Genomic DNA, 27,076 nt, shown 5'->3' with positions numbered 1-27,076 from the left:
CACTGGGGTCTCAGACACGCCTCCGGACCCGAAGCGAGCCAGGCGCGGCGGCTCAGCCCCTTGGCCTACCCGCGGATTGGGGAGAGGAGAGGAGGTGGGTGGAGCGCCAGGGGATCGGGAAAGGGAGCCGGTCATGGGGAAGGGATCGAACACGGAGAACGATTGAGCGCCGGTTCTGCTCGCACACCCGGTGGCCAGGTGGAGAAGGAACGAGAGAGGCGAGGCTCAAGGGCCCGGCCCCTTTGAGAAGAGGATCGCCCGGCAGCGAGGCAAGAAAGCCGAGGCTCCCCCCGGACTGCTAGGGCTGTTGTGAGCTGAGGGGGCGCTCCTCAAGTGGTGGTGGAGGGGCATTTACAGAGGTGCCTCTGCGCCCCTGGCAAAAAAAAAAAGTGTTCTGCGACCGCTTACTTTGCGTAATGGACAAGCCGCCCCTGTGGAGACCTCAGGTTGAGAATCACTGTACTATTAGGAAGCGCTGACCTACAACATCCCAACAGTACAGCTGTTTGGGAAGCCTCTGGGCTGCAGGCAAGCAGGCAGGGAGGCAACTGGCCAGCAGGTGGCGCTCAAGGAAGCCGTATTATTGGGACTCCGCTGCGCCACCCGACTTCTAGAAGATCGCTCGCCTCTTCCCTCCTCGTTTCCTTCCCGGCGGCAAAGCAGGCGGTTCTTGCGACAGGGAAGGTGGCCGCTGCGTGCTTGTGGTTGCGCCTGGAGACAGGCAAGGATCGCGGGCGCAGTCTGGGGCGCGCTGGGTGGGTGGCTTCGACGCCGCCCCCTCTTTCCCTCCTTCACTGACGTCAGATCCAGGTTCCGGGGTGGGGAGAGAAGCCCAGAAGGAGCCACGCGCAGTGGGAAGGACCCTGCGCTCGGGCTGGACGGCGGGCTCTGCTCGGCACGGGGCTGCTGCGTCCTCTTTGGGAGCTTCCCATTTGACGGGTTGTTTTGGCAACATCTGGCTCGCTTTCCCCTCCCTCCCCCCGGAGCGCGCGCCTCGGGTTGCGTCCCCTTCCCTTCCCTTGCTTGCCTCGCGCCCTTCGATGGTTGGCTCCGGCCGAGATGAGCCGCCCGTCCTCCGCCGGACCCAGCGCTAGCAAAACCTGCGGCAAGCAGCAGCAGCCCCAGCAGCAGCCGCCGCCGCCACCACACGCTCCGGCTCCGTCTCCAGCAGCGGCTGCGGCGCCTCCCGCTACCAACAACGCTGCCGCCATCTCTGCGGCCGGAGGCGGCTCCTCCGCCCTGCCCAGCACCGCTGCCGGGCTCTCCAGCCCCGGAGCAGGAGGAGGGGGAGGCGGCGGCAGCGGGGAAGGCGGCGGAGGGGGCCCGGTGTCGTCGTCCTCCTCGTCCTCGTCCCCGCAGCACCACGAGCTGACCTCGCTCTTCGAGTGCCCCGTCTGCTTCGACTACGTGCTGCCGCCCATCCTGCAGTGCCAGGCCGGGCACCTGGTCTGCAACCAATGCCGGCAGAAGCTGAGCTGCTGCCCCACGTGCCGGGGGTCGCTCACCCCCAGCATCCGCAACCTGGCCATGGAGAAGGTGGCCTCGGCCGTCCTCTTCCCCTGCAAGGTAAGCCAGAGAGGGAGGGAGGAGGCGCTCTGACCACTTCGGGCACTTTCAGGCTCAGCAGGAGCCCAAAGCTGCGCCTATAGCAGACCTGGGCCAACTTGGGCCCTCCAGGTGTTTTGGACTCCAACTCCCACCATTCCCGACAGCCTCAGGCCCCTTCCTTCTCCCCCTCAGCCGCTTATGGGCAAACTTGGGCCCTCCAGGTGTTTTGGACTCCAATACCCACCTTTCCTAACAGCCTCAGGCCCCTTCCTAATAATAATAATAATAATAATGGGCCATCCAGGTGTTTTGGACTCTAACTCTCACCATTCCTAACAGCCTCAGCCCCATTCCTTCTCCTCCCCTAGCCACTTATGGGAAAACTTGGGCCCTCCAGGTGTTTTGGACACCAACTCCCACCATTCCCAACAGCCTCAGGCCCCTTCCTTCTCCCCCTCAGCTGCTTATGGGCCAACTTGGGACCTCCAGGTGTTTTGGACTCCAATACCCACCGTTCCTTACAGCCTCAGCCCCCTTCCTTCTCCCCCTCAGCCGCTTATGGGCCAACTTGGGCCCTCCAGGTGTTTTGGACTCCAATACCCACCGTTCCTAACAGCCTTAGGCCCCTTCCTTTCCCCTCTCAGCTGCTTATGGAAAACTTGGACCTTCCAGGTGTTTTGGACTCCAACTCCCACCATTCCTAACAGCCTCATGCCTCTTCCTTTCCCCTCTCAGCTGCTTATGGGAAAACTTGGGCTGTCCAGGTGTTTTGGACTCCAATACCCACCTTTCCTAACAGCCTCAGGCTCCTTCCTTCTCCCCCTCAGCCACTTATGGGCCAACTTGGGCCCTCCAGGTGTTTTGGACTCCAACTTCCACCATTCCTAACAGCCTCAGACCCCTTCCTTTTCCCCCTCAGCCGCTTAAGCGAGGATCAGTACTGCTCTTCTTGTGTCATCCTTTGAAAGGAAGAGCCAGGCAAATAGAGTGACTGTGTCCCTATATTGCAGGCATGGGCAAACTTGGGCCCTCCTGGTGTTTTGGACTTCCACACAGCACCCATAGCCTAGGCCTGCCATAGACTCATTATAACTTACCTGACTGAATCATTGGTTGATAGAGGTGATTGCTGTTTTCCAATCATTGTCTGTTGGATACAAATATGATCTCAATCCACAGAAGGTTCAACCTGTGGATGCAGAGGGCCAATTGCAAGTCCCACTGAATTCAGTAAGGCATAGAGTGCATCTACCCCAGGCTTGGGCAAACTTGGGCCCTCCAGGGGTTTTGGACTCCAACTCCCACCATTCCCAACAGCCTCAGGCCCCTTCTTTTTTCCCCTCAGCAGATTATGGGCAAACTTGGGCCCTCCAAGTATTTTGGACTCCAATTCCCACCTTTCCTAACAGCCTCAGCTCCCTTCCTTTTCCCCCTCAGCCACTTATGGGTGAACTTGGGCCCTCCAGCACAGGACCCCCACAAAAGTGGAGAAACAACACATTTTTTAAAATGCATTTTTTTCTGACAGAAGATTTCTCTGGGTCCTCCAGCCCAACTCCTGTACAACCACAGAATCACACTGGAGGATGTCTAAATGCCTAGAGAAGAGTTCCCTCTAGAAGAGACATGGGCAAACTTTAGCCCTCCATGTGTTTTGGACTCCAACTCCCACCATTCCTAACAGCCTCAGGCACCACTTAAGTGACTGAGGGGGGAAAGAAAAGGGTCAGAGGCTGTTAGAAATAGTGGGAGTTGGAGTCCAAAGCACCTGAAGGGCCCAAGTTGGCCCAGGCCTGATCTATCAGGTCTCTAGATCTAAGAAGTCATCCCCACCCCACTCTATGAACTTCCTCACCTGCGATGCTGTTTCATCACAATTCAAGAAAGATATAGATGGTCCCTGAGTTGCAAACATCCAACTCACCATTAAGAATGGGGGTGAAACAGTAGGAAGTGATCGAAATCTACCCCTAGGAAAGGCAAATCACTCCTGGTTGACTTATTATCATTGGGAAAAAATGTCTCCTCTCAAGCTTTATCACCAAGGAGCGCTGTGAATTTTCTGGGCTGTGTGGCCATGTTCCAGAAGCATTCTCTCCTGACATTCCATCCACATCTATGGCAGACATCCTTAGAGGTTGAGTGGTCTGTTGGAAACTAGGCAAGTGAGGTTTATATATCTGTGGAATAATGTCCAGGGTGAGAGAAAGAACTCTTGTCTGTTAGAAGCAAGTGTGAATGTTGCAATTGACCACCTTATTAACCTTGTAACGCCAAAGCCTGGCTGATTCCTGCCTGAGGGAATCCTTTGTTGGGAGGTGTTAGCTGGCCCTGATTTTTCTTGTCTGGAATTACCCTATTTATTGAGTGTTGCTCTCTATTTACTGTCCCTCTTTTAGAGGTTTGTTTTGATACTGATAGTCAGATTTTGTTCATTTTCATGGTTTCCTCCTTTCTGTTGAAATTGTCAACATGCTTGTGAATTTCAATGGCTTCTCTGTGTAGTCCGACATGGTGGTTGTTAGAGTGGTCCAGCAGTTCTGTGTTCTTAAATAATATGCTATTTCCAGGTTGATTCATCAAGTGCTCTGCCATGGCTAACTTCTCTGGTTGATTTAGTCTGCAGTGCCTTTCATGTTCCTTGATTTGTGTTTGGGCCTTCCACAGATATATAAACCTCACTTGCTTAGTATTCCAGCGAACCTCACACCCTCTGAGGATGCCTGCCATAGATGTGGGTGAAACGTCAGGAGAGAATGCTTCTGGAACATGACCATACAGCCTGAAAAATGCACAGCAACCAAGTGATTCCAGCCCTGAAAGCCTTCAACAACATATTTATCACCAATCCTTGTTTCCACAACAAGCCCAATTTTTCAAAATCCAGTTCTCACAGGGACAGAAAGCGAGGTGAAATCTTCTGAACAGGGTCATCAAGAGCAAAACAAACACCACAGGAATGTTAACCCTTCCCTATGCTAACCACAGCTATATATATATATATATATATATATATATATATATATATATTTGGCTGGACTTACACTCAAAAAGGTAAGTGTTTTGATTTACATACAAATTCAACCTAAGAACAAACCTACAGAACCTCTCCTGCTTGTAATTTGGGGACTGCCTGTATTGGCAAGGAAAAGGTGGGCTGGACCATGCAACTGTCAGGTGGATTGGGGATTGGTTGAGCGACCAAACACAAAGGCGGCTCCCTCGTGGTTCCTCTTTATCATGGGAAGAAGTGACCAGACCACAGGGTTCTGTCCTGCTGTTCAGCATCTGTATCAACAGCTTGGGTAACGAAATACAAGGCATTCTTATCAGATGTGCAGATGACACTAAATTGGGTGGGATAGCGTATAACCCAGAGCTTAGGATCAGACTAGAGAACTTAACAAAATTTCTTTCAACACTTAGGCAATGAAAACAAAATGTACAAATATCGGATGGGTGGCACCTGGCTTGAAAACAGTCAATGTGAAAGGGATTTAGGAGTCTTGATAGACCACAAGCAGAACACGAGTCAACAGTGTGAAGCTTTAAAAAAAGTCTAAACCAGGCCTGGGCATACTTGGGCTCTCCAGGTGTTTTGGACTCCAACTCCCACCATTCCCAACAGCCTCAGGCCCTTACTTTCCCCCCTCAGCCACTTAAGTGAGGATCAGTACTGCTCTTCTTGTGTCATCCTTTGAAAGGAAGAGCCAGGCAAATAGAGTGACTGTGTCCATATATTGCAGGCATGGGCAAACTTAGGCCCTCCATGTGTTTTGGACTTCAGCCACAGCACCTATAGCCCAGGCCTGCTATAGACTCATTATAACTTACCTGGCCGAATCATTGGTTGATAGAGGTGATTGTCGTTTTCCAATGGTTTCATTGCCAGTTGGATACAAATAGATGGAGATAACTTGACTTTCAAAAGGATTCTATAGCATCCTTTCATTTCTTATGATCTGGAAACAAAACCTTGAAAACTCTGCAGAAAAATGTCTCTATTCCAGCACAAGGTAATTGTGCTCAAGACTGCAATTGAATCCAATTAGGATTCTGTAAGTACTGCACAGTGTAAAGCCAGCATGGGCAAACTTGGGCCCTCCAGGATTTTTGGACTCCAACTCCCACCATTCCTAACAGCCTCACGCTTCTTCCTTTTCCCCCTCAGCAGATTATGATAAAACTCGTGCCCTCCAGGTGTTTTGGACTCCCAACTCCCACCTTTCCTAACAGCCTCAGGCCCCTTCCTTTTCCCCCTCAGCCACTTATGGGTGAACTTGGGCCCTCCAGTACAGGACCCCCACCAAAGTGGGGAAACAACACATTTTTAAAAATGCAATTATTTTTACCTGACAGAAGATTTCTCTAGGAATCTCTGGGTCCTCCAGCCCAACTCATGTACAACCATAGAATCACACTGGAGGATCTCTAAATGCCTAGAGAGGTGTTCCCTCTAGAACAGACATGGGCAAACTTTGGCCCTCCAGGTGTTTTGGATTTTAACTCCCACCATTTCTAACAGCCTCAGGCACCACTTAAGTGTCTAAGGGGGGAAAGAAAAGGGTCAGAGGCTGTTAAGGAATGGTGGGAGGGCCCAAGTTAGCCCAGGCCTGATCTATCAGATCTCTAGATCAAATAAGTCATCCCCACCCGGCTCTGTGACTTCCTCACCTGGAATATCGTTTCACCAAAATTCAAGAAGGATATAGGCTGTCCCCAAGTTGCAAACATCCAACTTAGAAATGACTCACAGTTAAGAACAGGGGTGAAACAATAGGAAGTGAGGAAAATCTACCCCTAGGAAAGGCAAATCACACCTCATTTTGAGTTATTATCATCCGGGAAAAGGTATCTCTACTGAAACTTTATCACCAAGGGGTTGCTGTGAGTTTTCTTAGCTCTATGGCCATGTTCCAAGAGCATTCTCTCCTGACATTTTACCCACATCTGTAGCAGATATCCTCAGAAGTTGTGAAGTCTGCTAGAAACTAGGTAAGTAGGGTTTATATAGGTAAAGGTTTCCCCCTGACATTAAGTCTAATCATGTCTGACTCTGTGGAGTGGTGCTCATCTCCATTTCTAAGCTGAAGAGCCAGTGTTGTCCGTAGACACCTCCAAGATCATGTGGCCAGCATGACTGCATTGAATGGTGGGAGTTGGAGTCCAAAACACCTGGAGGGCCCATGTTTGCCAAGGCGTGATCTGGCACGAGAGAAGTCATAGTCCCACTCTATCCTGCATTGGTCAGATCTCACCTGGAATAACACTGTGTCCAGTTCTGAGCACCACAATTCAAGAGGTATATTGACAAGCTGAAACATGTCCAGAGGAGGGCAACCAAACAGATCAAAGGCCTGGAAACCAAGCCTTATGAGGAATGGCTTGGGGCGCTGTATGTTTAGCTTGGAGATAAGAAGGCTGAGAAGGGACCTTGTGTGTGTGTGTGTGTGTTGTGTTCAGTCCTACCTGTGTCCAAAGGCTCTTTCACATTCTAGGGAGTGCGCTGTCTATTCCTAGAATAAGGCATGGTGGACAGATCCTGACCTAAATGTGTCCTTTTTAACACAGCATGTGGCTAAGCTGTTAGATTCTCTGCCACAAGATGTAGGAAGAGTTTTTAAATGGGATTGCATGACTTCATGAAGGATGGCCTATCAAGAGTCGAGGCTTTTAAATAGCCTCTGCGATCAGAAAAAGCATATCAACTTCTAGGAAAATGAGATGGAAAGCTTACCATAGGCTTTCCATAGACAACTGGTTGGCCAGAAGTAGGTCATTGGTCTGATCTAGCAGAACTGTGCTCATATTCTTATATTCATTTCAGTCAGCTCACAGGCATCAGCATGTATAACCTCTGAAATTGGTGAACTTGCTCAGGTGACAGTAGGCAGTGTCGCCACATGCCCAAGAATGCAGATCCTTCCTTGCATATGTGACAACTTTGCTGAAATATTCACAATAGAGAATGAATCTACTTTAAATCCAGCTGCTTCCTCCTGCAGAATTCTGGGTTTTGTAGTTTAGGGAGGAGCCTTTCACAATGTGATGGGGCCCTTAAACTTGTTGCTACAGTTCTCTGGGTTTCTATTGTTACCTGTTCAAAACCTGGTCTGGGTCAGGCAGGGTTTTGATTTAAACTCCACTTTTGTTTTTGTTTTTTTGGTCCCCCCCCCCCCCCTCATCCTCAGTTTTTATCAGTCTCGGTTCTTTCAGCCTGTGAAATGGGATTGCAATGCAATATTTTAGAAGAGCTTTCCACGGATCATTGAGATAAATGTACGGCAGCCACTCTCAGCTTTTGGGGAAAAACATACACTGTGTTATCGAAAGCTTTCATGGCTGTCATCACTGGGTTGTTGTGAGTTTTCTGGCTGTATGGCCATGTTCCAGAAGCATTCTCTCCTGATGTTTCACCCACATCTATAGCAAGCATCCCCAGAGGTTGGAAGGTCTGTTGGAAACTAGGCAAGTGAGGTTTATATATCTGGAATGTCCAGGGTGGGAGAATGAACTCTTGTCTGTTTGAGGCAAATGTGAATGTTGCAATTGGCCAGCTCGATTGGCTTTGAATAGCCTTATAGCTTCAAAGCTTGGCTGCTTCCTGCCTGGGGAATCCTTTGTTGGGAGGTGTTAACTGGCCCTGGTTGATTCATGTCTGTTATTCCTCTGTTTTTTGAGTGTAGTTTTTTATTTACAGTCCTGATTTTAGAGTTTTTTTAAATACTGCTAGCCAGATTTTGTTCATTTTCATGGTTTCCTCCTTTCTGTTAAATTGTCCACATGCTTGTGGATATCAGTGGTGTATATGAAACATAAATCTGTTTAGACTTTGGCCCCATAGCCAAGATATCTGGGAATTCAATAATCTGACATCCAAAACAATTCTGATCCCAAACATTTCGATTAAGCGATACTCTACCAGCAACAATTGAATCAAGCCTGGGCAAACTTTGGCCCTCCAGGTGTTTTGGACCTCAACTCCCACAATACCTAATAGCCAGTCAAAGTTTGACCATGCCTGAGTTAAAAGTAGCAGTCTTACCCAATTCCTGTTTTGATTTATTTTTTTCCCCTGGGGAGTTCATGTATGTAATAACAAGAGGTACATTATCACTATTAGTTGTAGTTCTCACTTGTTGGGTGATGCTGGAAAGTAGTGTTGCCTGATTTCTGCCCTCAGGGTACTGTTGGAATGAGCCCTTTGTTATTTTGGGCTTCATTGTCACCAATATTTCAGATGATAGTCTACATGTGAGAAAGAAGGGCAAGGTTTCATGCAGTGTGGTTCCTTTTCTTCACCCTCATCTTCGCTTTACTGCTTTCAGATCCTGCTGAAACCATAAAGTTCCTTCCTAGGTCATGTTTCATCTTGTACATGTTATAGGTGTTCCTCTATAGAAGTGGTTCTCAACCTTCCTAATACCATGACCCCTTAATACTGTTCCTCATGCTGTGGTGACTCCCAGCCATAAAATTATTTTTGTTGCTACTTCATAACTGTAATTTTGCTACAGTTGTTAATCATAATGTAAATATCTGACGTGCAGGATGTATTCCCATTCAGTGGACCAAATTTGGCACAAATAACCAATACACCCAAATTTGAATACTGGTGGGGCTGGGTGGATTGATTTTATCTTTTGGGAGTTGTAGTTGCTGGGATTTATAGTTCACCTACAATCAAAGAGCATTCTGAACCCCACCAATGATGGAATTGAACCACACTTGGCACACAGATTTCCCATGACCAACAGAAAATACCGGAAGGTTTTGGTGGGGACTGAACTTGAGTTTTGGAGTTGTAGTTCACCTACATCCAGAGAGCACTATGGATTCAAACAATGATGGATCTGGACCAAACTTGGCACAAATACTCAATATGCTCAAATGTGAACACTGGCGGATTTTGGGGAAAATAGACCTTGACATTTGGGAGTTGTAGTTGCTGGGATTTATAGTTCACCTACAATCAAAGAGCATTCTGAACCCCACCAATGAGATAATTGGGCCAAACTTTCCACACAGAACCCCCATAACCAACAGAACATTCCATGTTTTCTTGAGGTCTTTGGTGACCCCTCTGACAACCCCTTGTGAACCCCAGGTTGAGAAACGCAGCCCTATAGCATCCTATATCATAGGCATGTGATGTAGCTTGAATGTGTAAATGTCCATATGTGTGCCTTATGTTTGTTTTTAGGTGGCTCGGAAATGGGATAATCAGGAGAATGGGGTGTAATCTACACACAAAAGAAAGCAGCCTATCTCCCCCTATTCCTGATTGTTCCTGCTTCTGCTGAAGAAAAGCAGCTAGTTGGAGCATCGGAAGATAAAAACAGAGGCAGCGCTGTGTTGTTTCTGCGCTGTGTTTTTTGTCATGGCTGATCTGGAGACCCGTATCCCTCTAAAGGAGATATACTGGTGTCGGTTTCATGTCTGTTTCTCTCCCAAGGGGACCGTTTAAGCTGATCCATATGCGCTCTAAACCATTCTAAAGTGACATTGAGGCAGATCTTAAGGTCACGTTGATAAAAAGCGAGGCAGTTTGGAGGCAGCCTGTGGCTCACATTAAATTTTCCAACAGAAAGCCTCTGGAGAGGGAAAGCTATATATAAATATATATATACACACACACTTAGGTAAATAGAGAGAGGTCTCATTGATCCACTAATGCCATCAATCAACTCACCAGGTTTGGCAGATGCAGTTTTGAAAAAGAGTAGAATGGAAGATGTGTGAGAGAGCTGCTCTCCTTAAACTCACTGAAAATAGAGACTGGATCAGGATGAGGAACTATGCGAACCCAACATTTACACACCCACTCTGCAGATTGCACCAATGCTTTGTTGGTATGTTACTCATGCACTCAAAGCAAATTTTCAGAAAGGGGATAAGCTGTAGCGCTTGAGGGCCATATAAACAGCCTTGAAAGGCCACATATAGTCCCATGGCTGCCCTTTAACTATCCCTGATTTCAACATCAGCCCAAAAGCACATGCAAACAGAAAAATAATTTTATATTATTGTTGTTAGTGCCCACTATGATTTTCCTGTGTCCAATGCAGTTTTCCTGCTTCTCGGCAGGGGGTTGGACTGGATGGCCCATGAGGTCTCTTCCAGCTCTATGATTGTATCATCAAGTCAATTTCAACTTATAACCACCTTATGAATGAGAGACCTCCAAGTTGCCCTACAGCCCCGCTCAGGTCTAGTTTAAGTCTTCAAGCATTACAATTAGAATAACAAAGTTAGAAGAGACCACATATACCATCTAGTCCAACCCCCTGACATGGAGAAAAAGCACAATCGAAGCACCCCTGAAAGATGGCCATCCAGCTTCTCTTTAAAATCCTCCAAGGAAGCAGTTTCTAATTTTTCTCCGTTGTGCACACTCTCATTCTTACACATATTATGAAAATTTAGCTGTTATTAATCTTCATTGTACACCCCAAAAGTTTTTTCAGTAAGGGGTCTAAGGAGGGTTAGTAACAGCTTTATTTTCATATCAGGAGTAACTTGAGAAACTGCAAATCAGTTCTGGTATGCTCTCTGCAAGGGCATTGCCCCGGGGATGGCCAGATGTTATGTTTTACCATCCTTGTGGGAAGCTTATCTCATGTCCCTGCATGGGAAGCCGGAGCTGACAGAGGGAACTCATCCATGTTCTCCCCAGATTCAGACTTCCGACCTGTCCATCTTCAGTACTGCCAGGAGAAGGGTTTAACCCATTGTGCCACCAGGAGCTTCTAGTAACACCTAAACAGTTGTGTTTCCAGATATGGAGGCAAAAAAAAGTTTACAACATTGGTGAGTGGGGACTCAGAGGTGGCTTTAAAAGTACAAAAAAAGACATTGCAGTCTCCACTTTCCCATTCCTGGGAAAGTGGAGACTGCCCCGTTCCAGCTACCCTGTTCCAGCACTATGATTCCACTTTAAGTGCCATGGATGCACTTCGAGGAATCCTGGGATTTGTAGGTTGAGATGCACTTTGTGTTTTAAGGCAGAGAATTACGGTGCCTCACCAAGCTCTAAATCCCAGGATTCCATAGTTGGCAACCATGGCTGTTAAAGTGGAACCACAGTGCTGTCATTGTTCAGTGCGGAAGAGCCCCCAACCCTACATACTTCTGCAGTCTGAGCAGTTCAGTGGTAGATTTGTGCTATGTTTACCAAGAGTGGTAGGCTGTCAGATTGTAGGGCTGGAATATAACGTCAACTGGTGACCAGTGCTAGATGGAGCAGACTTATCACGGGAAGCCTCTTTCAGGATGTATTTACACTGTAGATCAGGCATGAGCAAACTCCAGCCCTCCAGGTGTTTTGGACTTCAACTCCCACAATTCCTTACAGCTGGTAGGCTGTAAGGAATTGTGGGAGTTGAAGTCCAAAACACCTGGAGGGCTGAAGTTTTCCCATGCCTGCTGTAGACTCTGTGGAATCATGGAAGTTGTAGTTTACTGAAGCACCAGCACTTACTGTCAGAGAGGGCTAGATACTTTGTAGTACTACAACTCCTGGGATTCCATAGCATGGCAGTTAAAGTGTGTTAACTGTACAGTGTAGATGCACCCTTGGTTACAGAGTAGTTCTCAGGCACGGTAACTGGCAAAACTAAAAATGCCAGTATGGTTGAGTGCAGAGTTCTTACTACAACTTACTAAACATTAGGAGAGGCGTGACACAATTTGTCTACCACAAAATGATAGTGAAGGAGCATGAACATTTGGGAAACCTCAAGAGGAATAGATTCATTCTCCAAGTTTTTGACCTTAGCTCTTGAGTGGGATTGAGAATTGCACTGTCCCCTGGGTATTGCACAGCTGACATTTCCAGTATTCCTCACTATTGGTTTTCATGCCTGGGGCTGCTAGGTCATGCAGTCTAAAGCCTCTGGAGTGCAGCATGATTCCCATCCCAACTTTGCAGATATTTCAAGAAGTAATATATCATTTTTGCTCATTGCTCTTGCTCTGTTTTGTAAGGGGCGGGGGGCGGTATTTACTTTGAGAAAAGTAACCTGAAACAGCAAGGGATATATCTACAAAGGACTTTTATTCTTTAAAATGTGTTTTTGGTCAAAAATCACAGTTTTCAACCAAAAAATTGGGGAGCGTCAAGGATATCAAAGGGTACCCCCAAAAGATACCTTATATACTTGGGTATAAGTCATTTTTCAGCCCTTTTTTTAGGCTGAAAAAAGCCCTCCTTGTCTTATACTCAGGTTAATGATATTTATTATTTTACTCTGTTGTTGTTGTTGTTGTTATTATTATTATTATTATTACATTTATTATTTTACTCTATTTATTATTATTATTACATTTATTATTTTACTCTTATTATTATTGTTATTGTTATATTTATAATTTTATTCTATTATTACATTTATTATTATATTTATAATTTTACTCTATTATTACATTTATTATTTTACTCTATTATTGTTATGATTACATTTTATATTTCACTCTTTTTATTACATTTTTTCTATTATTATTACATTTATTATTTTATTCTCTTTTATTATTAGAAGGATGCGTAAGTTGCATTGAAGAAGGTTAGAATAATGGTTTAATCAGAGTTGGACAGTCTTATCTTTACAGTTTTATGTAAATATTCAAAAACATTTAACCTACTGATGCCTATAAAATAATGTATTTTTATTGGTATCTATTTTTATTTTGAAATTTACCAGTAGCTGCTGCATTTTCCACCCTCGGCTTATACTCGAGCCAATACATTTTCCCAGGTTTTTGTGGTAAAATTAGGTGCCTCGGCTTATATTCAGGTCGGCTTATACTTGAGTATATAGGGTAGCTGAACGGCACCCTCTCATATGATTGTCAATGGGACTTAGATCCCATTATCTGATTATCCCCACTAATATATAACAAGAGACCATGATTGGAAATAATATTACATTATTCTTAATCTCAAGGGGAACAATCTGAATTCCTTTTGCTACCCATGCATTCAGTGTTTTTCATCAAAACTGTATTTCTCTCATCCAGCTTGCATTTCCCATTCTTGTCTCTGTCCCTGAAAACAATATTGTTTGCATTGTTCTTTTTTTTAAGCCTTCCTGTCATTTTCCTCGTTTGTCTTGCTGACTGTATTTGCTTCAGAATTTGAATGTGGCAACACCATGAATTACAGCCATTTCCTCGGTGCAGAAATGAAAGGTTTCCTCCTCCTCACACACACACAAAAAGAACTCAATTAAGGGCAGGGCTGCCAGGCTCTCATGGTTTTTTTTGTTTTGTTTTTTTTTATGAGGAAAATTTGCTGTGTGTAATGTTTTCCCTGCTGTTGCAAACAGTTGCATACTCAGCTCACCAATGGATTCCACATGGTGCACATTTATTTTTTTAAAAGGCAGAAACAAACAAGGGTGTCTTAACTGCATACACATGCTAAATACCTGAAAAAAATGTTCTTTAAGAGTAATCAATTCTGTTAATCTCTGTGGAGTTTAGGAAGCAACTCAAGGTTGTTGTTATACTATTAAAAAGAGTAAGAATTCCAGGAAGGAAAAAATCAGGGCAAGCTAACACCTTCCAACAAAGAATTCCCCCTGGCAGGAAGCAGCCAGGCTTTGAAGCTGCAAGGCCATTCAATGCTGATCAAGGTGGCCAATTGCAACATTCACACTTGCCTCCAACAGACAAGAGTTCTTTCTCCCACCCTGAACATTCCACAGATATATAAATCCCACTTGCCTAGTTTCCAGAAGATTTCACAATCTCTGAGAGGCCTGCCATAGATGTGAGCAAAACGTCAGGAGAGAATGCTTCTGGAACATGGCGATACAGCCCAAAAAAACATAATATAATAATATATGTAGGCGCACACTGTATGTTTTTTCTTCCTTTGACATATTTCAGGAATGTGCCTGATTCTGCTTTTTCACAGCTGTCTCACATTATAGTTTCAATGAAAATGATGTTCCAAAGACCATTCTCTGTGTTTCATATGAGGGAGATGAATCAGTAACCAAATGTGGTGCAATTGTATTTGAAATCTCATGCTCTGCATGCAATACTAAGGTCTCTTCTACATGATCATATAAAATCCAGATTATCTGCTTTGAACTGGATTATATAGCAATATAGACTCATAATCCAGTTAGAAGCAGATAATCTGGATTATATGGCAGTGTAGAAGGGGCCTAAATTGTAGGCTCGATCTCCAGCATCTCCAGGTGGGGCTCAAGAAAGGAGCCTTCTTAAAATCTTCAAGAGCCATTGCTGGTCCGCATTGGCAATATTGGGCTATAACAGATTCTGTAGTTGCCTGACTTCATATGAGACAATGTTTTGTTTTGCAATGTATTCAGCATTCCCATGGAATACATCTCATTTTTTCTCACAGTAGACCCATTTCTTACTCTATGGAGAGGCAACCCAGTTTTTTTTAATTGCTCACTGTGCCCTAAAAATCCCAATTCCCATTTTTAGACCAGAGAATAGAGGATATATGTAGTGAATCAGTAGAATTTACAAAATGAAGATGCAATTCATTCAGTAGTTATTTTATCATATCAGAAGCAAACCCAGGGTACAGTTGGAATGTATTTAATAAACACAAAGTTTTAAAAACTTGGCATTCTACTAAATGTCATTTGACCAGTATCTGGCCACTTGGAGTGCCTCTGGTGTTGCTGTAAGAAGGTCCTCCATTGTGCATGTGGCAGGGCTCAAGTTGCATTGTAGTAGGTGGTCTGTGGGTTGCTCTTCTCCACACTCGCATGTCGTCGATTCCACATTGTGGTCCCATTTATTAAAGTTGGCTCTGCATCTCGTGGTGCCAGAGTGCAGCCTGTTCATTGCTTTCCAAGTTGCCCAGTCTTCTGTGTGCCCAGGGTGGAGTCTCTCATTTGGTATCAGTCATGGGTTGAGGTTCCGGGTTTTAGTCTGCCCCTTTTGGACTCTCGCTTGCTGAGGTGTTCCTGCAAGTATCTCTGTGGATCTTAGAGCCGCCGCAAACTAGTGTCTTGGGAGAGGAAACTGTGCCAACACGACCGATGAATTCTGTCAACAGTGAGAATACACTCGCATCGCTGCCCTAGCAAAGGGAAAACCACGCGGCCATGGAGAAATAAGCGGAGAAAGAGGCAGAGTCTTCGACGTCATCGGTCATGCTGGCACAGTTTGCTCTCCCAAGATGCTAGTTTGCGGCGGCTCTTAGAAAACGATTTCTTCATTTAAGGCGTTGGGTTGCTGGCTGATATCCAAACAGGGGGTGGGCCAGAGATGTCACTGTCTTGGTCCGTTCATTATAGGCTGCTACTTTCTGGCAGATGTCAGGTGGTGCAATACTGGCTAAACAGTATAATTTTTCCAGTGGTGTAGGACGTAGACATCCTGTGGTAACACGGCTTTTCTCATTAAGAGCTACATCCACTGTTTTTGCGTGGTGCAATGTGTTCCACACTGGACATGTATATTCAGCAGCAGAGTAGCAATGTGCAAGGGCAGATGTCTTCATTGTATCTGGTTGTGATCCCCCCGTTGTGAGAAGGGACTTGTAACATTCAGTAGTTGGGACTCATAGTAGAATTTAGGGGCAACTGATTTGCAGGCAGTTGTGACCCCTAATGAGTACATATTTGTTGTATTATCTTGGGGAAAAAACAATACACTTAAAATTTTGAGACAGTTCTCTTGAAGTCATCTTGGAAAACGCTATCACTTGGGTTGAGATAGTGCGATGGTGAAAAGAATATTTTGGGGCAAAACTTGTTTCCTTTGCAGGGATAGTGGTCTTCCAAGGTTTCCTGGGATGCCAGTATGGTAAGACCCTAACCACCCACAGCTGCCTACCCCAGTCTGTTGTTACAGCAATCACTTACATAAGGAAAACAATTGACATTACCTTATTTGCCTATTTAGTGCCACATTAGACAATGCTGCCAAAAGATTGAGGCATTAGGCTCATGGCAGGATCACACAGACTTAACAAGCTATCGGAACAAAGATATCTTTACTTGGTTGCATCACTGTTCTATCCAAAATTTGTTTCAACCAAAGTACAGGCAGTCTCCAAGTTGCAAACATCCAACTTACAAATGACTCAAAGATGAGAACAGGGGATACAACAAGAAGTAAAAGAAATGGTATCTCTGCTGAAGCTTTATCACCAATCCTTGTTTCCACAACACATTAAATTTCTCAAAATCCAATTATCACAGGGTCAGAAAGTGAGGTGAAATCTTCTGAACAGAGGTACAGACAGCAAAACAAACCCCACAGGGCTGTTAACCCTTCACTATACTATTCAAAGGTGTGTGTGTGTGTGTGTGTGTGTGTGTAGGAGTTACACATAAAAATGTACCTGTTCCAACTTACATACAAATTCAACTATAGAGCCTATCTTGCTCATAATTTGGGGGACTGCCTGTACATTGATGCTGGGTTGTTGTTGTTTTTGTTGGGGGGGGGGGGTTCAAGATTGACCATGGGAAGGATACTTATTATTATTATTAGCATTAGCATTAGCATTATTTATTTATACCCTGCCTTTCTCCCCATGGAGACTCAAGGTGGCTAACAATCTCACACTTTGGTCAAAGTTTAAAAAGCTCAATACAAAAGTTTTAAAAAATTAAATAGTACAATGTATATTAAGGTAAAAACAGATTAAAATATAATAAATACAATTAAAATAGCCTTTAAATCTCACAGCCCCCTCCCTCCAAGAATCTCACCTGCATTTCACCAGCAGCATGCTCGTTCTTCTTTCCCAGTGCCTGCTTGCAGAAGATCTTGATATGCCTGCAGAAGCCCAGCAGGGATGGGGCCCTGCTGGTCTCTTTTGGGAGGGAGTTCCACAGTCTGGGAACAGCCACCAAAAAGGCCCTATCTGTTCTGTCGCCGCTGGACCTGAAATGAAGTGCTTTTAAGAGAGGATGTATGGCTTGAATCCAGCCAGGGCCCCCCGAAAAAGAGCCTTTACGGAAATTTCCCTCATTAAACAGTCTTTAGGAGGCTTGAGCTTAAATATAACAGTCTTTTATTGATGGACAAACAGGAATTGTAAAGCTTTCTTGGCAAAAACCAGTTTTCTCAAATTTGTCCACAGGGAACAGGCACTATCTTCAATAACTTTGTTCAAAGGAAAATTCCCCTTTCTAGCGCCTCCCAGGCTACTGTGAACCTAAACCTGACTGATTTGAATCCACAACCGGCTGAACTGCGTCTCAGAACCGAGCAGACGTACCAGCAGGCCTGTAGTCACTTAGCTGGAGATCTTGACGATTAGAGCTGTTATTCCCTCCGGAATTCCTCAGGGCTGTAAGGCTGTTTCCCCGGAACCTTTGGGAATCTTTAGAGGCTCTTAAGACTGTTCTCCCCCAGGAAGTCTTAAGGGACGAAGCTTTTGTACAGGAGTACGTCTGTATTGATTTCCTTTGCTGAGACTAGCTGAAAAATGGCCCCTTCCCTCCAAAAAACCCAGAGAGGGGCGGGACCAGGGATCCTAACTATTATTGACAGGTAGCTTGCCCTATGAATACAGCCAAAGGAAGCCACCTATCTGCAAAGTCCCTGCAACTTAGGACTATGTACAAACACTCAGTGCAAGACACAAAATTGGAGCCCCTGGAACAGCCGTTCCAGAACACTATCCTATGTTTCCACTTAAGTGGGACAGAGAAAAGCCCCTCCCCAATCGATCATAAATGTCTACCAGGTTCATAGAAAGTGATACAATCCTTCTGATAACCTGGACCTTTGTATTGTGCCCGTAAACATGTTAGCAGCTAGTGGAGCTGTTGCAACAGAGGAGTTGTATGCTCCCTGTAAACAGCCCCAGTTAGCAGCTGGGCTACTACCTTTTGGACCAACTAAAGTTTCTGAGCACTTTTCAAGGATATCCCCATGTTGAGCATTATGATTATATATTTAAATGTCTTAAATGCACCAGATGCTGTCTGATCCTAGAAACTAAGCAGGGTCAGCCTTGATAAGTACTTGGATGGGAGACTTCCAATGAATACCAGTTGCTTTAGGCTACCTTTCAGAGGAATAGAACTGGCAAAACCACTGCTCAGTATTCCTTGCCTAAGAAAACCCCAAAAATACATAAATTGACAGACAACATGCAGACAATAAGACACAAGAAGTTCATCCCAGTCTTATGTTGATTGAGTATCGAGCCTTTAAAGTGATGTGCATCACTAAATATAAATTAGCATTTCATGAGGTCAGCAAATCAACATGGCCACCTTGAGAGAAAGCATGAGGTCATATAGTTCAAGCACATCTGTCAGAATGGGGAAACATGCTTGGGTTGCATCTCACTGTAGAATGTATGCACCTTATATCACTTTAACTGCCATGGTTCAATGCTATGGACTCCTGGAGCTGGAGTTAGGTGAGGCACCAACATTATTTGGCAGAATGATTTATCAAGCTACAACCTCTATGATTCCATAGTATTGAGCTGAGGTAGTTAAAGTGGTATTAAACTGCATTAATTCTAAAGTATAGATGTGGCCTTGGAGATCTTAAGTCACTGCTGTTTCAGTTCATGTCTAAGAGGAGTCTTATTTTTGGACCAGAAGTTACCCAAAAGTTGATTTTCAAATCACTTACTGTTGAATAAATAAACTTCCTGGCCTCAAAACAGCCTGGAAGAGGTGTTGAAATGTGGCTCAATAGTCCCATGTATCCTTGGAGACATTGGGTGCATTGTTTCCATAATTATTTTTGGGAGGTTAAGGGAGTTGCCCAGTTCAGCCCTCTAATGAACAATCAAGATTAGCCTGGACATTTCTCTGCCTTTCTATTCCAGACCACTTCTGCCAAAATGCTGCTTCCTAACCTGAAGTTGCCTCGGTGCTAAATAACCTCCAAGAATTTCACCAACTGGGTGGACAAATTTTAAATCTGGGGAGGCAGAATATTATAATCAATCATAGATACCAGTGAACTGATGTTAGACTTACAGCTTTGTGTTAGAATTTGAGAGCAAGGACTGCATTTGTCACTATGCCGTCACTAGAGTGATATGGGAATAATGTTGTTTGCAATTATGGGCCAACGTTGCTAATCCAAAACAAGCAACAGCAGATTTGCTTGGCAGTTAGAAGGGGAAATTGCTGCATAGATTTTCCTTTCCTCCAAAATGTAAACAAACAGACACCACTGAAATTGATGACAGAGGCACTGGTTTTAATGGCTTTGGGCTGTTCACAGTGTCAGTACCAACATGTTTTTGTTCCAAGAATTGATGGTATGAATGATAGTCAGTGAGTAAAGGAATAATAGCTATTCAAACAGGGAGTGGAGGTCCTTTGCTAAAGCTACAGTCTTGTACCTACTTAGCTGAATTCTGAGGTTTGGAAGAGAGACCTCTGGATGAGCAATAATATAAGAACAAACCCTTCTCTTCTCCCCACCCTCCTCTTTTTTGGGAGATATAGGCCTTGCACTTCAATTTCTACTAATCAGTAACCCAGCGTTTTTCAACCTGGGGATCGGGACCCCTGGGGGAGGGTCATAAGGAGGTGTCAGAGGGGTTGCCAAAGACCATCAGAAAACACAGTATTTTCTGTTGGTAATTGGGGTTCTGTGTGGGAAGTTTGGCCCAATTCTATCATTGGTGTGGTTCAGAATTCTCTTTGATTGTAGGTGAACTCTAAATCCCAACAAGTACAACTCCCAAATGTCAAATTCTATTTTCCCCAAACTCCACCAGTGTTATAATTGGGCATATTGATTATCTGTGCAAAGTTTGATCCAGATCCATCATTGTTTGAGTTCTCAGTGCTGTCTGGATGTAGGTGAACTACAATTCCAAAACTTAAGGTCGATGCCCACCAAACCCTTTCAGTATTTTCTGTTGGTCATGGGAGATCTGTGTGCCAAGTTTGGTTCAATTCCATCGTTGGTGGAGTTCAGAATGTTCTTTGATTGTAGCTTAACTATAAATCCTAGCAACTACAACTCCCAAATAACAAAATCAATCCCTCTACAATTCCACCAGTATTCAAATTTTGGCATATCAGGTATTTGTGCAAAATTTGGTCTAGTAAATGAAAATGTGTCCTGCATATCAGATATTTACAATACGATTCATAACAGTAGCAACATTACAGTTATAAAGCAGCAAAGAAAATTATGTTATGGTTGGGGTCACCACAACATGAGGAACTGTATTAAGGAGTTGTGGCATTAGGAAGGTTGAGAAACACTGCAATAGCCTCTAGTGCTGTGGTTCAGCTATCTGAATTTCAGCTCTCACACACACAACACACTTGGAGCATAAGGCAGGAACCCTCTCAGGCCCACAGGTGTCTAGAGACTCATCTCTCTTCTGGTCCTACCCGCTGATAAGATAGTATTTCTTGCAGTTGTGTTTTATATACACCTGGCTTTCATGTGGGAGACGATATGAATCACTTGGCTGGGTGGAGCGCCCATATCAAAAGTGATGGTATCAGCGTGGTGGAGGGGAAGCCGGATCTCTACTATACAAATGCTGACGTGTTTGGTGTATAAATTGGATGCAATCTGGATGCTTGGTCTCCCTGCAAATGTGGAAATTCAAAGACCAGCATGCATTGTTTCATATATATGACGCACATTTGCCCTGACTTGCCTGCACTTCCTTTGAGTTTCTCCAGTGCCCTGTCATGTTTAATTTATTTAACAACATCTTTGTTCTGTTTTCATTTTACAAAATTCAAAAAAACAAATACAGTAAGGTCAATAGCTTAAATTTAGAAAGGAGTAACAAAAGTGCAATCCATTAAGGACTGGTCATTAGGTGTCATGGAAACCTAATGACACCTAATGAGCAGAAAAATGGCTAGGCACATGTATACACAGCCCAACAAAAAAAAATCTTTGGGTCTTGGTTTTTAGGTCTGTTCCTGGAGCTCTTGAGGGTGCTGATTCAGAAAATTACATCTGATAGACTGCATCAGCCATAGTTTCTTACATGTGGTTTATTTTATTTTATTTTATTTATCATGTCAGAAGTTAGTTGGGGATACAGTTAAAATGCATTTAAAAACACAGGTGTTTTTTTTTAAAAAAAACTTGGCATTATGCTAAATGTCCTTTGACCAGAAGCTGGCTACTTGGAGTGCCTCTGGTGACGCTGTGAGAAGGTCCCCATTGTACATGTGGTAGGGCTCAGGTTGCATTGTAGTAGGTGGTCTGTGGTTTGCCCTTCCCCACAGTTGCATGGCATGGACCTCACTTTGTAGCCCCATTTCTTAAGGTTGGGTCTGCATCTTGTGATGCTAGAGCGCAGCCTGTTCAGCACCTTCCAGGTTGTCCACTCTTCTGTGTGCTCAGTTTCTCATCCCGTCTCAGCCACGGAGTTGCTGGGTTTTCGCCTGCCACTTTTGGACTCTCACTTGCTGAGGTGTTCCTGTAAGTATCTCTGTAGACCTTGGGCAGCTGTTTGTTGATTTTGAGGTTTTGCCATGCTGGCTGATATCCAAACATAGGATGGGCCAAAGATGTCAATGCCTTGGTCCTTTCATTGCTGGTTGCTACTTCCCAGGTGGTGGGATACCAGCTAAACAGTGTAATGTCTCCAGTAGTGTAGGGCATAGACAACCTGTGATAATGTGGCATGTCTCATTAAGAGCCATATCCACTGTTTTAGCATGGTGAGATGTGTTCCACACTGAGCAGGCATATTCAGCGGCAGAGTAGCAAAGCGCTAGGGCAGATGTCTTCACATATGGTTAATTGTATAAAATTTATAGAAGTTTGTATCTTAAATTTGTGCATGTTTCCTTCATGCTTAAAATATATTAACACTACATTAAAATATCCTGATTTTTTTATTGACAAAGTGAATATCTCAAAATCTAGAACTGATAGGTCGAATATATCCAGAAACAGGTCTAGCATTTGAGGCACCAAAATGTATGTTGGCCAGTGAATTCAGTTGATGCTTTAAAAATCCAACATTGAGAACCTGCCTAATTTCAACTAGGAGGCCATTTCACATCTTGGGTGGAACAACAGTGCTGGTCTCCCTCCATGCTACAATTAAAACAAGGTTTATTAAACTTTGATCTTGTAAACAGAGCAACCACCGCCTCACACTATGCATGAATGCTCTAAATGGGAGAAGACAATCTCTAGGACAGTGGTTCCCATTTGGCCCTCCAGATGTTTTTGACTTCAGTTCCCACAATTCCTAACAGCGGGTACCACTTTGACCAGGAACCACTCTCCAACATTAGTACCAAAAAGGTTACAAATAGTTTTTGATCAACTTTGGATTCAGTTTGGTTGTTTGGGGTGCTGATTCAGAAAACTGCATTGGATAGACCACATCAGCTGTAGTTTCTGATACATAACATATGCCATCCAGTCGTCGCCATCTGCTCACCCACAGAAAACCATATTTAATAATCTAGAGCTGATGTGGTAGTCGTAATCTTTTGTGGGTAGTCAGCCTCTTCCCTCTCAACATCATATCCCCTCCCAACATTGCCTCAGCACTATAAGAGGGTTTCATTAGACCAGTTGCTCTTGTTGCTGTGTGGTTTTGAGGACACTGTGTAGTAAGGGTGAGGCCACGGATCACATTTTCATTCTTGTGGACCACAGGTTGTGAACCACTGTTCTAGGAAAAACTGGTTTTGAATCGTATATAAGGCACTGGTGGCTTCACCAGATTCCAAAGTGCCCCCCCCCCCCAATTTTGTGTGATTTTCCTTTAAAAAAAAAACTAAACTAAAATATTCCTGCACCTCCCCTAAAAGAAACTCAGAACCTGTCCTACCCAGATACATCTGTTTTTCTCTTCAACCCCTCCCAAAGAAGAGGGGCAATTGTAGTTGGGTTTATGGAGGGAGGATGTGGTCTGTGAAGGAGAGGAGTTTGCTCCTGGTCTCTGTGCAATTTCTTTATAGCCAATAACACCTTCAATCTAACTCCTAATTGGCAATAAGTGCTCATTTTTCAGTAGCAAAGTCATATGCACACATTGGGAGGCCTAATTGCTGCATTTTGCACTCACAGCAATCTCCAAACCAATCTATTTACTTGGTCCAGTGCTGCTGTTCTATTTCATGTTTCTGTTTCATTATTTTTGGCCTATGTCTTTTGCACTTGAAACCTCCCTTAGACACCTGATTGTTCTGTACCGACTCTTTTTCTTTGTCCCTCATCTTGAAGCAACGCCAGTCATTTTTATCTATGCCTTCCTCTCTGAACTTTCTTTGTTCTTCCTTTATTTATTGTACAAAACAGCATGTCTGATACCCGCTTTGTTTTCCAGGTGCAGATTGTTTTAATCTATTGTTAGCTTTAACTGAAAATTCTGTCGAGAAAGGGCATGAAATAAAATGTTTTGAGTCCTGATACTTTTTGTTCCAGTTTCGTTAGCTTCTTCCTCTAGTATTGTTAGCAGCAGATCAGGTGCTTTAACTTCCAATTTACATTAAACACAGTTCAATGTGTCACCTGAATGAAGCAAGCCAGCTTCATCAACTTTAGCTTGTATAGTCATCCCTCCACATTTTTGGCTTGACTTTGGAGGAATAGGTTACTCACAGATTTAATATAAAGTGTTATCTCTGGGAATCTCAAGGTCTTCCAATATTACCTTATGGTCAACTTCTTCTAGTCCTTTGGAAGATCTTACTTTTTAAACGGAGGGCCAGTTCACAGTCCCTCAGATTGTTGGAGGGACCAGACTATAGTTGGGGAAAAATGAACAAATTCCTATGCACATGGCACATATCTTATTTGTAATGCAAAAACATGGAAAGAACTATACAATTTTTAAAATGAAGAACAGTTTTAACCCACATAAACTTAGCAGTATTTCAATGGGGAGTGTGGCCTTCTTTTGGCTGATGAAACAGGTTAATTGGGGTTGTTGTTATGGGTAAATGACCTTGGAGGGCCACATCCAACACACGAGCCTTAGTTTGGGGGGCCCTGCTCCAGTGAGAACATTTCTGTAAGATGCTATTTCTCCTCCAATGTGATTGCGTGGTCATCTTCCAGTAGAAGTTATCCATCCAGCCGTACTACAAAATATAGACATTCATAGAGAGGTGTTCTCCCCAGTAATTGGGTTACACTCTCCCTGAAGAAACAGGTTTGCAGCTTGGGAGTGATCCTGGATTCATCATGGAGCCTGAAACCCCAGGTCTGGGCAGTTGCCAGATGAGTTTTTGAACAATTAAAAATTGTGCACAAATTGCGCCTATACCTTGAGAAGCCAGACTTGACCATGGTGATCCACTCTTGTTACATCTAAAATAGACTACTACAATACACTCTATGCGGGGTTGCCTTTGAAGACTGTTCGGAAGGTTCAAGTGGTCCAGCCAGATTACTTACTAGAGCAATGTACAGGGAGCATGTAACTCCCCTGCTATGTCAGTTCAACTGGCTGCCCATCTACTGCCGAGCAAAATTCAAAGTGTTGGCTTTAACCTATAAAACTCTAAACAGTCCAGTTTACCTGTCTGAAGGCATCTCCTGCTATGAATTACCTCGGAGATTAAGATTGTCTGGGTAGACCCTGCTCTCGTTCTCACCTCCTTCGCAGGTGCAGTTGGTGGGGATGAGATACAGGGCCTTGTTAGTGGTGGCCCCTGTCTATGGAACTCTCTTCCCAATGAAATCAGACAAGTTCCCTCCCTGCTGTCCTTTAGAAAGAATGTGAAGACATGACTTTGGGACCAAGCCTTTGGGTAAAAATGCAGTGTAATAAGAGCAGATGGAATATGCAATCATGACTGGGATGGCCTTGACTACGATTGCAGATTGTGTGGTTTTTAATAATTGGTTTTAATGTTTTTAATGTATATGTTTATTTTACTATTTGTCTGTTGATAAAGCATCAAATCACTGCCTTTTGTAAGGCCGCTCTGAGTGCGATATGAAATGGGTGGGATATAAATGCGGTAAATAAATGAATTAATAAATAAGTAGAAAAAGCAATTTCTTATTCCTGGTTTTTCAATTTCATGGGGGTCTGGTTGTAGCTGGCTTATTTCCACAACCATAATTAAAATTAGCTCCCATTAATTAGGTTTGGGTGGCTGTGTCAACTGTGGTTAATATAAAATAGGAAATCAAATTGTATGAACTCCGTATTTGCAGCAGTGCCACGAAGGACAGAATTCCATAAGCCAAAGAATATATGTGGCTTCCTCTTACTCCGAACTGTAGTTTAACATGTGGAAATCATTAAAGTATTGTGGTCTGTTGTGTTTCTGGCTTGGAAGAAGCAGAACACTGCATCTCCGCTCTTTCCCCTGCAGTTCTGTTATGGATCACTATTTTCCTCCCTGTCAAAAGTAACCAATTTGTGTGAAAAAATTTTGTCAGGAGAGGAGGTGATTTAGCAGCAGCACTTGGAACACATGCTGCCTCCCAGGGCTTCCTTAGCCAACAGTTATATACTGCTTGGTTTAGTTTGATATCTTATATACCACTCAGTTTACCTCAGTGGTTCCCAACCTTTTTTTTTTTTTTTTACCAGGGACCACTTTGACCAGAGACCACTCTCCAACAGTAGTACCAAAAGGGTTTTGAATCAGTTTTTGGTCAAATTTAGATTTAGTTTGGTTATTTGAGGTGCTGATTCAAATAAATTGCATTGGATAGACCACATCAGCTATAGTTTCTGATACAGAAGATATGCCATCCAGTAGTCACCATCTGCTTGCCCACAGAAAACCATATTTTTGTGGTCTATCCAATGCAATTTTTTGAATCAGCACCCCAAATAACCCCAGGCACAGACCTAAAAACAAAGACCCCCAAGGTGCCTCCGCTTCCAGGTGCGACATAGAATGACTCTGCTCAGGGGGAGAGAGGAGGAGGAGATGCAGCAGTCAGGAGGCTCGTTGTTGCGCCTTTCATGGATAGTCAGCTTCTCCCCTCTTGACATCCTCGTTGCCTCGACACTATAAGAGGGTTTCGCAAGATCAGTCACTCTTGTTGCAACGATGTAGTATCGTTGAGGCCGCGGACCATACTTTAGTTCTTGGGGACTACTGGTTGTCCATGTATCACAGGTTGGGAACCACTGAGTTAGCTACCGGGCCCAATTCAAAGTGCTGGCGTTGGCCTTTAAAGCCCTAAACGGTTCTGGCCCAACATATCTATCCGAACGTATCTCGGCCTATCAGCCCACCAGGACCCTAAGATCTTCGGGGGAGGCCCTGCTCTCTATCCCACCTGCTTCACAGGTGCGGCTGGTGGGAACGAGAGACAGGGCCTTTTCTGTGGTGGCCCCTCGGCTTTGGAATGCCCTCCCCATAGAGATAAGATCAGCCTCCTCGCTGATGGTATTTCGAAAAAGACTGAAGACATGGATGTTTGAACAAGCATTCGGCTAATCCGATGCAATGAAGTTGATGATCAAGGACTGGTAACCACAGACGATGAAATTGGATTATGATTTTAGTTAAGAGATGCATTGGTTTGTATTGGTGGCCCAATACTGTGTATTGTGTATGTGTTTTTATGCTTTTTAAATTGAATAGTGTTGATTATTGTAGTGTTGTAAACCACGTTGAGTCAC

General features: G+C 44.1%; 1 protein-coding gene across 1 annotated transcript in view; it reads left to right on the top strand.

Moving 5' to 3' along the window:
• Window positions 1-587: 587 nt before the first annotated feature.
• Window positions 588-27,076, top strand: part of SIAH2 (siah E3 ubiquitin protein ligase 2) — a 45,282-nt gene continuing 18,793 nt past the window's right edge. The window contains exon 1 of the mRNA XM_060767719.2: window positions 588-1,566. Within this exon, the coding sequence (XP_060623702.2) occupies window positions 1,060-1,566 (507 nt within the window). The 5' untranslated portion in view covers window positions 588-1,059. The remainder of the gene's footprint in view (window positions 1,567-27,076) is intronic.

The sequence above is a fragment of the Anolis sagrei genome, chromosome 3, assembly GCF_037176765.1.
Source record: "Anolis sagrei isolate rAnoSag1 chromosome 3, rAnoSag1.mat, whole genome shotgun sequence".
NCBI classification, from domain to species: domain Eukaryota; kingdom Metazoa; phylum Chordata; class Lepidosauria; order Squamata; family Dactyloidae; genus Anolis; species Anolis sagrei.
Note: the sequence above shows the minus strand (reverse complement) of the source record. Positions and strands in the feature narration are given on the sequence as shown.